The sequence below is a fragment of the Chinchilla lanigera genome, unplaced genomic scaffold (genome assembly GCF_000276665.1).
Source record: "Chinchilla lanigera isolate Chin_1 unplaced genomic scaffold, ChiLan1.0 scaffold00020, whole genome shotgun sequence".
NCBI lineage: Eukaryota > Metazoa > Chordata > Mammalia > Rodentia > Chinchillidae > Chinchilla > Chinchilla lanigera.
In genome coordinates this window covers 5027018-5040953 of record NW_004955421.1, presented here as the reverse complement: position 1 = coordinate 5040953, position 13936 = coordinate 5027018, and the positions used below count along the sequence as shown (strand labels likewise).

General features: G+C 45.7%; 1 protein-coding gene across 2 annotated transcripts; it reads left to right on the top strand.

Annotated features, from left to right (window-relative positions):
* The first annotated feature begins 953 nt into the window (after positions 1-953).
* Positions 954-13386, top strand: Slc22a13 (solute carrier family 22 (organic anion/urate transporter), member 13). 2 transcript variants are annotated; one of them, XM_005383735.1, is made up of 10 exons: positions 954-1371; positions 9787-9890; positions 10118-10272; positions 10489-10657; positions 10875-10995; positions 11083-11177; positions 11400-11614; positions 11793-11901; positions 12393-12608; positions 12852-13386. In XM_005383735.1, exons 1-10 carry the CDS (start codon positions 994-996, stop codon positions 12943-12945), a joined length of 1656 nt encoding a protein of 551 aa, XP_005383792.1. In that variant the 5' UTR covers positions 954-993; the 3' UTR covers positions 12946-13386. The 2 variants fall into 2 exon arrangements, with proteins under 2 accessions (XP_005383792.1, XP_013369089.1); XM_013513635.1 differs by having other exon boundaries at positions 12849-13386.
* The last annotated feature ends 550 nt before the right edge of the window (positions 13387-13936 follow it).

Here is a 13936-nt window from a genome sequence, read left to right as displayed (position 1 = left end):
TGCATGGGCTATGGTGAAAGATATTTTCTCCTGTGTTCCTCTGTGATCTCTGAAATGTTTGGGGTGGCTGGTCTACCCTAGAGAAAAGCTTATGTTTGTTCTTATCTTGGGAATATTGATATTTTTTTTCTTAATTAGAGTAGATCTCACACTGTAACTCCTGAGGATGGAGATGTAGCTCAGTGACAGAGCACTTGCCTAGCATGTGTACAACCCTGGATTCAGTACCCAGAACTGCAAAAATCAAAATAAAAAGCGTGCAACTCATTGCTGTTTTGTAGTTCTCTGATTTTTGCCTTGTCTTTGGTGCTCAAAAGAAAGACCCTATGCCTTTGCTGAATCTCCTGGCCTGAATGCTCCCTCCTAGGTTTGGCTGAAGTTGCATATCACCACCACATACCAGAAACTCACAGCAGAAAACATGATCATTGCAGTCAAGAGGCTGGACAGAGCTGCTGGCTGAGATAATGTGTAGACTGGTTTCTTGCTGTTCTCCTGACCTATCCCCTGATGTCTAGTATAACTTAGTCCCTAAGGAAACATGTATGTTCCTTGAAGTGTCACGACTACTTTCAGAATTTGGGTTATGTGGTAAAGGGAGGCATTAGAACTAGGTGTGCATTGTTTAGGATGTTACAACTGGAGGCTAGTGGGAGTGGCTGTTGCAAACTGCATAAAAATGGCTGAATCTCACAGCCTTAAAAAAGTATTCTTGGCTCATCTTTGGTGCTCAAAAGCTAAAAGACTGTCATAAGGTCCTCATATGATAGCTAAATCCATCAGAATCATAAGAACTCTTCAGATGCTATAAGACAGAAGAGACTATTTTTTATCATGTCCCACCCTTCTCAGGTCACAGGTAGGGAGACAGAGCTAGGAAAGGCTTGATTAAACATTAATTCAGCTGTCACCATCACCCAAAAAGCAAATGCTCTAGAGCTAAGCTCCAGAGTTGTCTGGTGCTCCCAGGCTGAGGAACGGTGACCAGCAGTCATGGCTCACTTTGCTCAGATTCTGGATGAAATAGGTGACTTTGGTCGTTTCCAGGTACAGATGATGATCCTGTTGTCTGTCCCCAACTTTCTCTCTGCCTTCCAGGTTTTTGGCAACATTTTCATGGTCCGGGATGAGGCCCACCATTGTTCGGTGGCCTGGGTCAAGAATCATACTTTCAACTGGAGTGCTGCTGAGCAGCTTGCCCTGAGTGTGCCTCTGGATGCTGCAGGTAGGCCCAAGTCCTGCCTCATGTTTCGGCCACCCCCTGGCAATGCCAGCCTGGAGGACATCCTCAGTCACCGCTTCAATGAGACACAGTCTTGTGAAACTGGCTGGGACTATCCTGAGCATAAACCCCAATCCCTAGTGAATGAGGTAAGGCTGGCCTTCAGTCTGTCTGCCCACTTGTTTTGGGCCTGGTAGTTCCTCGCCCTGATCCTGTACCTTCTGTCACCATCTCTGTCCCCGTGCCTGTAGGGTTTATCGTTGATATGCCTCTTTCTCCTTCTGCCAGCTGGCCTGCTTTCTTTGTCCTCTGTCCATTGACCCATCTACTTTTTGATCATTTTCTGTGTCTCATCTGTCTGTCTGTCTGTTCATTTTTGTCTCCCTTTTGTCTCTCTCTTTGCTTGTCTCTGCTGTCTGTACAGTTGCCTGTCCTTTTCCCCTGTCCTCCTGTTTTCCTCTCTTTTGCCTTCTTTTGCCTTCCAAAGTTCCCATTTGTCCATTCCTGCATGTCTGCCTGGTTACTTATCTTTCTGAGTTTTCCTTCCATGCTGTTTCTTTCCCTGTCCCTTCATTTGATTTCCTGCTTGTTTGACTTCGTACTTTCCAGTTCCTCTCTAGGTCTCCACTTGCCTGCCTATGTCTGGGGTGTTGGATAACACTCATTACTCTAGCACCTAGCCTATGGATAACTAAGTATTGGCGCTTACCAACTTCATTCTGTAGGAGAGACTCAGGTAGATAAACAGAAAGATTCCCGTTCTAGCCATCCCAGGGCAAGGGGCCTTCTGAAAGCATCTGGTTCCATGCTGTTATTGCTTCCGAGGTGATAGATTGAGGCTGGAAGGGGAAGATGACATGGCCAGGACATCATAGTGGAATGATCATGAAGCTGGGATTCCCATGCAGGGCTGCTGCTGTCTAGTTACCTGTAGCTGTAGGAAACAGCATAAGTAGTTCAGAAAACTGAGGGGCATGGGCTGTTAAGAGAATCTGTGTACCTTTCACCATTTTTATGGCTTCAAATCTGGAGCCTAGAGATTAAACATTCACTTTCCCCCCCCCCACATGTTTGAAAATTAATTCAAAGATAATGTTTTAACTAAAGTGAAATATTCACTTTTTAATTTGTGACCATAAACTTTCAGAATACCAGCAGCATAAGAGTATACCTTGCCAATGTCCTCCTGATTTTCCACCCCTTCTCACCCCACAGGAGAGCTAGGCAGGCTAGGGAGTCTCCTAGTCTACAGCTAAAGCCCACCCTGACCTAGGTGGAACTTTTTTGGCCTCTCAATGATCCCTTCAACATAACCCTCATAATATGTTCTGGCCTTCATTAGCTTTCAAATATTGTTGGCATGCCTGTATATGCTCATAAAGTCTCTGCTCACCTATCCAAATATCATCACCCTTAAAGCCAAGAAAGTGTTCCAGATTACTCTGGACCTTCTCTAGTCTTTGTTTACAGCCTGTGCTGAATTGTTTATGCAAAGTCATTTCATCAAAGCCCAGTAATACACCGAGTAACTGGGTAACTGCACAGGGGATAGTCGGAGAAAAGAAGCACCTTGTTCCCCTTCTCCAAGGAGCCCAGTGGTTGGTAAGATCTTGGTCCCTTGTGGAGGAATACAGGCTGAGTGGGCTATGAGCCCTCACATATGCTGCCTTCTGTGAAAGGAAGGAGTAGGTAACTTCCTGAAGGAGGTTGTACTTCAGCTGGGTGCCAAGACACCAAAAAAATGTGGATAGAGAAGAAAGAAATCCTTTGCAGGTAAAAGAAAGTTCTGGCAGTAGGAAGTAGATGGTACCTATAACAGTACTAGGCAACTTGATGTGCCTGGAATAGGGAAGTACAGAGTAGAAAAACTGGACAGGAAGTTTTCAGGGATTTGAGACCTGTTCTTGTGTTTGTGTGTTTGTTTGCTTAGTATACCAGAAAAGAATGCATGTACTGGTCAAATTTCTATTGCTGGAACAAAATACCAGATACACACACAGTGGGAGAGTATTTTGGTCAGGGGTTTTGGCGCATGGTCTCCTGGCTCAGAAGTACAAACGTCATGACAGGAGGACACGGCAGAGGAAACCTGCTCACATTATGGAGGCATAAAACAGAGCGCATGAAAGACCTAAGGAAGAAAAAGCCAGTGACCAGACGTAGTCCCCAAAGTTATACCCTCATGATCCACCAGATGTATTTTATTTGACATCAAAATTAAACATCACAAGTCTACCTCTTGCCAATTTAACATCCAAACACATCTCCCTAAACCATATGTAATCTCTAATTAGACAATAAAAAGACATAATTCCACCTCAAAAGACTTCAATGTCCTACATACAACTGAAAACACTAAGTCTCAAAAGTCTCAGCAATGCTCAAAAGTCCAAATTCAAAGTCTCTCCTGAAACTCAAGGGAACTTTTAGCTATAAGCCCCTGTCCAGATAAATTTTAAGTTACATAATCCCAAAATACAATCTAGCACAGAGTAAATTTTCCATTCTAAGGGAAAAGAATAGAAGGATAGGAAGGAATAAGGAGAAAGCAAACCAAAATTCAGTAGGGCAAACACTAAGTTCTACAGCTCCATGTCTGTAATCTACAGCCAGTGGTGGAAAGATATGAGTTCCAAAGGGCTTGGGCAACACTACCTCTTTGGCTTTGCCAACTGTAGGCTACTCAGAAGGCTCTGTTCATTGCCTACCACTGTCCTCAGCAGACAGTCTAGTATTCCTAGCATCTCCATTTCCTGGAGTCTCCATTGCAGCTTTAGCGTCACTCTCAGAGCTTCATGGATCACTCTTTCAGGGGCTCCCAGAAGAGATTGCGACTCTATCATACATTAGCTGGCCTCCGAGGCCTTCTTTTGAAGTCTTGTTAGATTCCTTCATGATATTAAAACGCTTGTATTCTTCCTACCTGCAAAAATAGCATCACATGGAAAATGCAGTGTCTGCTGCCAACTCCAACAGTAGCCAGCCCTCCTTGGGCCATGCCTCCAGTGGTTTTTGGGTGGCTGGATGGCTGAATATAGGAAAAACTCCCCTGGCATCCCAGAGTGAACAGAACACCCTGAGGCTAGCTTCCTCAAACAAAGTCCTAAGTAACTTTACACTCATTCAACCTAGAACCTGTTATGATTGGAGTCTGGCCAATTCCTGAGATTCCCTCAAGATATCGCTCTTATTGTTCACTGAAAAGTACTTGGCTTCTTTTTAATGACACTAGTCTCAGCAGCCACATCTTCTTTGGCCCCAGCTTTACAATACTTTTTTTTTTTTTTTTTTTTGAGGGTTTCACTATGCAGTTCAGGTTGGCCTTGAACTCAGTTTGTATTCTAGGCTGGCCTCAAACTCTCAGTGATCCTCCTACCTCAGCTTTCCAAGTGCTGGAATTAGGGGAATGCCCCACCCCTGGCACAATCATTTCTTTTCTGACTACAAAGCAAGTTTTTCATATCTTTTTTTAATATTTTCAATGTTTTACTTTTTGTTATTAACATATATATACGATACATGATAATTACATTCATCTTGGAGATTTGGTACATATATATTACATCTTGATCATTTTTACCTATTTCCCATTTTCACTGTAAATTGTTAAAAGCAGTCAGTAATATACATGCTGCAGCTTGAGTAATGGGCTGCCTTGAAATTTCCTCTGCCAGATCAACTAATCCAGTGCTTTTAAACTCAGCCTCACACAAAGTTTTAGAGCATAGACAAAATATAGACAAATTCTTTGCTAAGGTGCAACATTCATAGCCTCTAGCTCAGTTCTCAGTACAGTCCACCTTCCCATCAGAAACTTCACAGCATCTTTACTATCCACATTCCTATCAACATTCCACCAAAATTGTTCAAGTTCTGCTTATAGGGTTCTAGAGCTTTTCTAGACTGCATCTCAACACTTTTGCAAATTCTTCCCACAAACCAATTTCAAAGGCTTCTGAACCATATGGTCAGGTATAGTCACAGCAACTATCCTATTTCTGCAGCACCAGTGTTCTGTATTAGTCATCTTTCAGCTGCTGGAACAAAATACCAAACATGCACAATGTAAAAGGGAAAAGGTTTAGTCTGGCTTGTAGTTTCAGTCCATGGTCAGCGGTCTCCAAAGCACAAACATCATGGCAGAAGTGCATGGCAGAAGAAAACTCTTCATCTCACGGCAGCCAGGAATCAGAAAGTAAGGAAGAGCTAGAGAGAAAGGGGCCAGGGACCAAATACGTTCCCATAGGTCACATCTCTATGACCCACTGAGATATACCCAGAAGGGTGCTTTGCTAATCTCATGGCCATCTCTCAAACCAGTAAAATTGACAATCAAGATTAACCATCATAATATATGCACTAAAAGTTGACAGAGAGAGCACTCATTCAGTGCCACTAAATCTGTAAAAATTAGGATCTGGGGAAGGTGAAAAGATTATCTCAATATTTTTAAAAACTGGAAAGTGCAACCAGAGTAAACTGATAAAATCCCTAATGAAAGTTATGAAGGGTCTTCTAATGACACCATCTTGTACTATTAAGCACAAATCTACACTAAGCATATATGACAAATAACAAACTAGGAACAATGATTTAAAATTATGAACTCAATCTATTTGGTACCCTTCCTTTTTTTTTTTTTTTTTTTTTTTCTTTTTTTTTTTTTTTTTTGTCTTTTTTGAAACAAGGTCTCACTATGTAGTTTAGACTGGCCTTGAACTCACTTTGTAGCCCAGGTTGGCCTCAGACTTGCAGCAGTCCTCCTGCCTCGGCCTCTCCAGTGCTGGGATTACAGGTGTGCACCACCATGCCTGACTTTATTTGGTATTTTTCAAAAAGCACAATATGTTAATTCATTTATCAGTTAAACAAGTTAGAAATTAATTTCCCCAAAAATCAGAAAATGGTAAACAAATATCCTTGAAAGCTACAGTCATATATATAGTACATTTTTTAAAAGAGAGGGGGCAAGATAGATTCTATCCACTTTCATGACCTTCATAAACTACTGGATCTGCTCAATGTCAGAGAGAAAAGGCACTGTCTGAAAGATGTGTTTTTGGTTTTGTTTCAGTACTGAAGAATAAACCTAGAGTATTCCACTGAGCATATCCTCAGTCTTTTTTTTTTTAGACAAGGTCTTGCTAAGTTACTACAATGAGTTCAAAACTGCTATCTTTCTGCCTGAGCCCCCCAGCCTGTTGGGATTGTAGGCGTGTATCAACAGCTCCCAACTAAGGCGTACATTACTAAATGCCAGCACACACCCACTGCTGTTTTTGGATTCTGGACCTTCCAGGGCATCCAGTATTGCCTTGTCGAATGCCCTCTTTTGGCTTCTCTATGTGATTTCAGAACCCTACACTTCACAGACTCACAGACTTTCAGTGGCCTCTGGAGTAACAGGCTTCTGTTTGTTCTTGGTAGATTTCTCAATAGTAGAGGGGTCACATCTCTGAGATCATCCTAGATGTCAGCAAGCAAGGAAGTGGTAGACAGTAAGCAGTGGGTCACTGCAGGCACCTACTTCTCTTTCCCATTTGTAAATGAGGATAAAGATACCCATGAAAGCCTGACTAGAAACACATCTGTTTGTGTTTACTCAGCCTTGTAGTTCATAATCCTCTTTCCTTGCCTTCTCAGAAACTCCTCAAGTCTATGACTCCACTAATCCAGTCACTACACAGGTGTCAAAAACTGTCAGCACATACTCAGATGGAGATTTAGATTTGTTCGTTGTGGTAGATATCAGGAAACAAGATTTACAGATGACACCATTGCTCAGACCAACTTACTTGATTATATTGCCTGAATTATTATGGATCTACTTAAAGATTTATAAGCTAGTGTTGACCTCAACTTCTCTGACAAACTGTTAGCAGCTCTCTAAGACCTCTCTCTTTATCCTCAATCAGCAACCAAGTGTGTACCGACTGGGTTTGACCTCAGATCTCTTACCTACCCTACCACATTCCTCCCTCCTCTACCCTGTAGGGACCGTGACACCCCAGAAAATACATATGTTTTGTATTCTGTGTATCCCATACCACAGAATAATCCCAAACTCTGTTCCAGAGCAGAGCTCCCCTGGAGTGAGATCTATCCTTTCTCCCCAGCTATGAGCAGGGGCTCTGTACACAAACCCAAAAGGTCTTATCTGAGAAGACACCCCAAGTTGCCTTATAACCAGCAGCTTCACACTCAAACTGAATTATAAGCCCTACAATTTTGAAAAGACCACATTTTCTCATAAACTGGGTGCCCTTGAGATTCAGAGCGTTTTTCTTCTTCTCAACCTACCTATGTAATATTTTCTGCATGCCCACCCTTGGAAAGACAAAAACCTGACTCTTGGTCCTGTCAAATGGACCACAGAAGAGCCAGGCAAAAATACCATCAATGTATAGCAGCAACAGTGTGATCTGTCCTGGGACAAAAGGTCAGAGTGAGGGGAAGGATAAGCAGAGGGAACAGGCAACCTTAGCATCTGTAAGCACAAAAACACCCAGCATATCTGAGGAATGCTGACATATCAGAAGTTGGGAAACAAGCAAGAGTCAACTCTTCAGGGGTCTTAGATTCAGTTCTGAGGAATTTGGACTTTGCCCAAGAGAATAAGGGAGCCATTGATGGTTTTGGAATATAGGAGGAAGGGGATATGGTACAAAGTGTTCCAAGAATTGAGGGTGAAATTCTGTAGACTGTGATGGCAGGGCTTGATGCTTGTTAGAGGGCTCACTGAAACCTCCCAGTGCAACAGCAGCTGAGCTAAACAAGTTGCAGGTGGAAATTCCTTTAGTTCTGTCAGGTCACACTAGATAGGACATTTTATCCTTGTTTTGTACATGTGGGAAACCAAGACACAGATTGGCTAACAGGCTAATTCTGACTTCTGGGGTTGGCAGCAGCTGGCCCGTATTTATTTTTATTTACTTTGAATGCTATTTTACTACACAAGCAGTGTATATTTTCTAGACAGGAACGAAAGTAGATGGAACTGGACAGAACACCAGCTAAGTCCCCTGTCCTGCCCTCCTCCATTCCCGGAGGTGGTTAACCGTCAGACACACATTGAAAGGCCTTAGAAATCAAGTTGTTCTTGAGAATAGAAGTATGACCACAGTGGTGACTCCTGGATTGGTTCATTTCTTGCTGAAGGTTATTGTACTGATGCTGATCAGTGATTTAGCTTGTGTAGGCTTTAGTTCATTTATCCATTTACCCATCTTCAGCAAACATTCTCTCACCCTTCACTCAGTTTCAATCTGTGCGAGGCAGAGATGTCTCAGCAACAACAGCTGCCACCCAGCAGTGGGACAAGCATTGACCGCTTCACTTCTCCTCCCTCTGGGAAACATAGCAATAGGTCAAGGGTGCTCGTGAGAATCGTAAGAGGCAAGGCATAGAAAGCATGTAGTGCAGAGTCCTGCACGGTGAGTGTTCGCAGGCATCTGTGTGGTGGCGAAGCTAGATGAGGGCTCACATAGCAACCTCCCCACATTACTCAGGGATGGGGCAGAGATGTGTGCAAGGGGCACACTTCCCTGGGGGGCCCACAGCCCAGCAAGGAGGGTCAACCATGTGCACGGCACAGAAGTGTGCAGAGCTACGGGGACCCGCATATTGTCTTCACTTGGTTCCCAGTCTATCGGTCAGGCCGACTGCAGGTCTCCAGAGGGGTTGGCACAACTTGGCCAGATGCACACTGTCTTTCTATGCTTCTGTCTGTCTGTCTGTCTGTCTTTCTCCCCCTTATGTGTCTGTTCCTCCATTCTAATCAGAAGGCTTGTGTGAATGTTCCTTAATGTTCTGATTGCCTGTAAGTGATGAGCACCAGGGGGATTTTGCAGCCAGATGGGAAACTTGGAGAGGCCCAAGTGGCCACAGGGTGCAGGGACTGTAAGGAGAGGCCCAGTGTGTCACGAAGCAGTCGGTAGATGTCTGTTAAAGGGGTCACATTTTCAGCCTGAGTATGTCAGTCCTATCACAAGGCTTTGCTTGGCCAAAAGAAATGCCTAACTTATTATTTAAGTAATTAAACTCAAACAAGAAGTGTATGTCCTAACAACTTACTAGTTATTTTAAAGACTGATAAAAATTAATTGAAGTTACTTAATTCTTAAATGCAATGACTTACCAGTACGATGTGTGTCTCTCCAGAGCACACACAAGTCCTCAGTCCTGGAATGATGCCACCCATATTTTTGGTCCCTCATTGACTGCACATGGTGTTTGCTTTTTCTCATAGCAACCCCCCAAAACAAGACTTCACACAGATATGATGTCACTGGAAGGAAAGCAGCATGATCTCATGTTCAACTGCAAACTACCCTAGGCTAGCAATATGTGGGATGTCAGGGAGCTGTCAAATATTGTACAAATTTCTCTTTAAGTTTTTAAATACACTGCTACGTTCATTGAGTTCACTATGGTGCACTGGCATGCTTTGGCACACAGTGTGGGAACCATGGGCATCTGTATTAAAACACTAGTAGTGGCCTATGTGGTGAAGAACTTGCCCTTTAGGTTGCCCCTAGACTCACATCTGCCTCTGTCTGCCTCAGTTCAACCTAGTTTGTGATCGAAAGCACCTGAAGGAAATCTCGCAATCCCTGTTCATGGCTGGACTCCTCATTGGTGCCCTCCTCTTCGGGCCCATCAGTGACCGGTATGTACCCTGCCAGCTTACCTCAACCTAGCACTCTAACCTCCTGGTATAGGCCCCTCACATTAGTCTCTGGGATAAAGCCCTCTTCCCCTTTCCTGAAACTGGGCTCCCAGAGAAGGGCCATGTCTCCTCCTGAACAGAGAACCCAGGGCAGGCCCACTTGGTTCTCCCTCACTTCTTCCCCCAAGGTCCTGTCCTCACACAGACCTGCCCTTTTGTTACCTCAGAACTGGCCGAAGAGGCTCCTTCTTGGTGCAGCTGCTCCTATTTGCCATCACTGGCCTGGCCATGGCCTTTGTGCCCAGCTTTGAGCTCTACATGGCCCTGCGCTTTGCTCTAGCTACAGCTATTGGTGGATATACCTTAAATATTACCACCCTACGTAAGTATCTGGGTCTATGGCCACAAGATGTGGTTCTGGGGCCTGGGCTGGCCATGTCCCCTAACTACCTGTGTGGAACTATTAGTCACCCTGCACATGAAGTAATCACAGCTTCCTGTGCTGGGACTGAGGCCTCATCCCTGCCATGTGGTACCTTGGGAACAACAGGGAGTTAGTGGGCTGGTGTGGCCCAGTCTCACCTGTTTGTTCCTACAGTTTCAGAGTGGGTGGGGCCCTCATGGAGAACTCCTGCTGTGGTCCTATGCATGGCCACCTTTGCCCTTGGGCAGATGGTGTTGGCAGGACTTGCCTATGGTGTCCGAAAATGGAGGCTCCTTCAGATCTTCAGCACTGTACCCATCTTGCTGCTTTTCTTCTACTTCTGGTGAGGAGATACTTGCTAGAAGTAGACCTCCCTTGTTTAGCTGTGCTGTGGGGTTGGGTGCAACTCTCCCCTTTACTTTCACCTCTAAGGCCATCAGAGACTGGTCCAGGAGAGGTAGCCTGTGCCAGTTGGCTGTGGGATTCACTGGGAACTGGAATGGCTGGGAAGGCTCCACAGGACTCTGGACCCCAAGGTCATAGCCATTCCTGGCCCACAGGGCTGTCCCAGAATCTGCGCGGTGGCTCCTTATTCAGGGGAGGGTGGAGGAAGCCACGCAATTGGTCCAGAAAGCGGCATTAGTCAACAAGAAGAAACTCACCACAGAGCTCTTAAACCAGGTACTTGTAGCAGGCCCTGACCATCCTTGCCTCAGAGCTGCTCCACTCAGACCTTCCCTGGGCCCCTCCATCTGCATCTCCTTCCAGATGGCCCCAGAAGAGAAAGACCCCTCGGGGAATGCCTTTGATCTTTTCAGACACCCTCATCTCCGGAAGGTGACCTTGATTCTTAGCTGTGTCTGGTGAGTAACCAGAGCCCAACCCTTCCCCAAAAACACAGCCAGAGGGCTGCCATTTTCTGGTGTATGTCAGTACACTGGTGGGATGGTGGCTCTCTGGCTGGGATGGTCTCTCCCCAGTTGCAGCAATGTCTGCTGCCATGACCCTGACCAAGGCAACCTCTTTCTTTTGGTGTGTTGGTATTCTATGTCCACCAGTGACAGCAACCCTTGGATACTCTACAGGTTTGTGAACAGTCTGGTATACTATGGACTCAGCTTCCAAGTAGGGGACTTTGGCATGGACATCTACCTAACACAGCTAATATTTGGAGCAGCTGAACTGCCTTCCCGAATTTCCAGCATCTTCTTAATGGACAAGTGTGGCCGAAAGTGGAGCCAGTCTGGGTCCCTGATTCTGGGTGGCCTCATGTGTATTATCATTACCTTCATCCCATCAGGTACAAAGCCTGTTTCCCATGAATCCTTGCCATCCACCAGAAGCTAGGCCAATGGCAAGGGTAAGGGCTTCCTAGGTTTGAGGTGCAAAAACTGAGGAGTTTGGGTTCATGTGGTAGTAGACAGGTGCTAGGTGTTGGGTGCTCTACCATCTGTGTGCTGACCAGCATCTTCTACCAGGTCTGCCTGAGGTGGTCACTGTGCTGGCCATGGTAGGGAAGCTTGCTATGGCTGCTGCATTTACCATCTCCTATGTGTATGCTGCTGAGCTCTTCCCCACCATTATCCGGTAAGAACTGCTGATATAATTCCAACTCCTTTGCTCCCAGAACCTTGAGCTTTGCCATCCCTCTATTACCTTCACCATCAGTCCACAAATAGGTTGGCTCTGGGCCAGACCAATCCTAAATCTAGCTCCCAAGTTGTCCCCTGGTAAGTGGAGGACAGATACAGAAGTTGGCCATGTCCTGGCCTTTCAGGACAGGCATATGGGATGTCTAAGAATAAATGATTCAGGAGAAGAAACACTTAGGTGGGGAAGCTGGTGGGATGGAGGCTCAGCCTTTAACCTTTGATATGAGAGGTGAGGAGGAATGCAGCAGGCTAACAGAGAAGTCAGAAGTGAGAAGGGCACACAGGAGCAGGGAGCAGGAGCACTGGATGGTGTGGATGAGGGAGGCAACCCTGAAGGCCTTTAGGGGTAGCAGTATGGGGTCTAGGGCAGAGTTATAGCCTGGCAGTGAAGCCAGCTCTGCTCCACTTGTATGGGCCTTACCCCAGGCAAACTGGCATTGGCCTGATGAGCATCTTGTCAAGGATCGGAGGCATCATCACCCCACTTGTAACTCTGCTGGGCGAGTACCATGTGGCCTTCCCCATGCTCATCTTCGGCAGCCTCCCCATCGGGGCTGGTTTGCTCTGTGCCCTGCTGCCAGAGACACGTGGCCAGAGCCTGAAGGACACCATGGAGGACCTGGAGCAGAGGTCTTGTCCACGGTGAGTACCTTTCTTTGCTATGAAGTTCAGAACCTGAGCCTCACATCAGCAGCTCCTCTCCCAGAGGCCCAGGCTTTCATCTAAACTGTTAGTCCATTGTGGCTTAATGCCTGATAAGAATCCCCGTAGAACCAGAAACTGGTTTGGGTCAGATTCCCCCTATTCTGACCAAGGAGGACAGTGAAGGACACTGCCCAAAGACCAATTCCTGGACAGCCAATGACAGCCTTCTGCTTCCAGCAGGTCTCCAAAGGCAGCACCCCTGGAAAAAGAGACGAAGACCACAGAAAAATCTTCCAGCCCAAAGGTGGCCATTGTGAGCAGCTCGTACTTCTGAATGTAGTTCCTAAGAGCTGGACCATCTGTAGTGGAGAATACTCCACACATTCCCTGGATATAGCCAGGACCCATGAGGAGGCAGGCCTAAGATCAGCCTTGCTTACAAAGACAACACACCATGACCTGGTCTTAACCCCAGCCACCCACTTTTGAGTTCAATCCAAGACGCATCTGTGATAGGACCTCCATACTTCCACACTCTACCTCTCGTCCCCAGAGCCCCATCCCAATACCATGTCTGAATTAAGGATTGTGGGTGTTTGCTGGGCTTTTCCTGTACTCTGATAGTCTTGAAAGAAAGGGGAGTGCTACAGTTTCCAAGATGCTCTCAGCCTGGAGTACCTCTGCCCTCAAAATAGTCAAGCCCAGGATAGAGCACAGGGTAGGATCTTCTCCAGTTGCAGAAGCAAGCAGAGGAAATAAACTGTGAAGACATGGACTGTACAAGCCCGTCTCTGGCTCTGAAACTCCAAAACCAACAGACAACCACGTTAGCCCTTCTTGGAAGAACACCCTGTCCTCTGCCTCTTCCTCTAACTGGACATTCTCTCACAGCTTCAGAGCTGGGAAAGGGCCTCACTGTTCCTTCCCTACCACTTCACCCTCCCCACTTACAAACACTCATTGCAGAGACCTGTCTGTTTTGACTTACAGATTGCACACCATTCAACTGAACACCTACTACCTGGCTCTTGGTTGTCCCTGCCACCTAGCTCCTCCCATCCCCTTAGAATAATCCTTCTCCACTTCCAACATCTCAAAATATCTCTGGCAGATAAATGAATAGATGAATGAATTTCTCATTCAGATATGTCTCTCTCTGACCATGGCATCCTGTCCTTCTGGCCTGTTTGCTCCATTGTTCCCATCACACATAGCTTAGGTTTCCATGATATAATATCAAGACAAGTAGCTTAAAATCAAAAGCTTATTTTAGGTCTGGAAGTTGGAAATCTGAAATCAAGAGTGCCAGCCTGGCCAGGTTCTTG

Bases quoted from the DNA above. Each gene is read 5' to 3' on its own strand.
- Slc22a13 (XM_013513635.1), top strand. From the start codon at position 994: ATGGCTCACTTTGCTCAGATTCTGGATGAAATAGGTGACTTTGGTCGT. The intron at 11,178-11,399 runs GTGAGTAACCAG...GATACTCTACAG, and splicing joins TTGATTCTTAGCTGTGTCTG to GTTTGTGAACAGTCTGGTAT. The intron at 11,615-11,792 runs GTACAAAGCCTG...ATCTTCTACCAG, and splicing joins CATTACCTTCATCCCATCAG to GTCTGCCTGAGGTGGTCACT.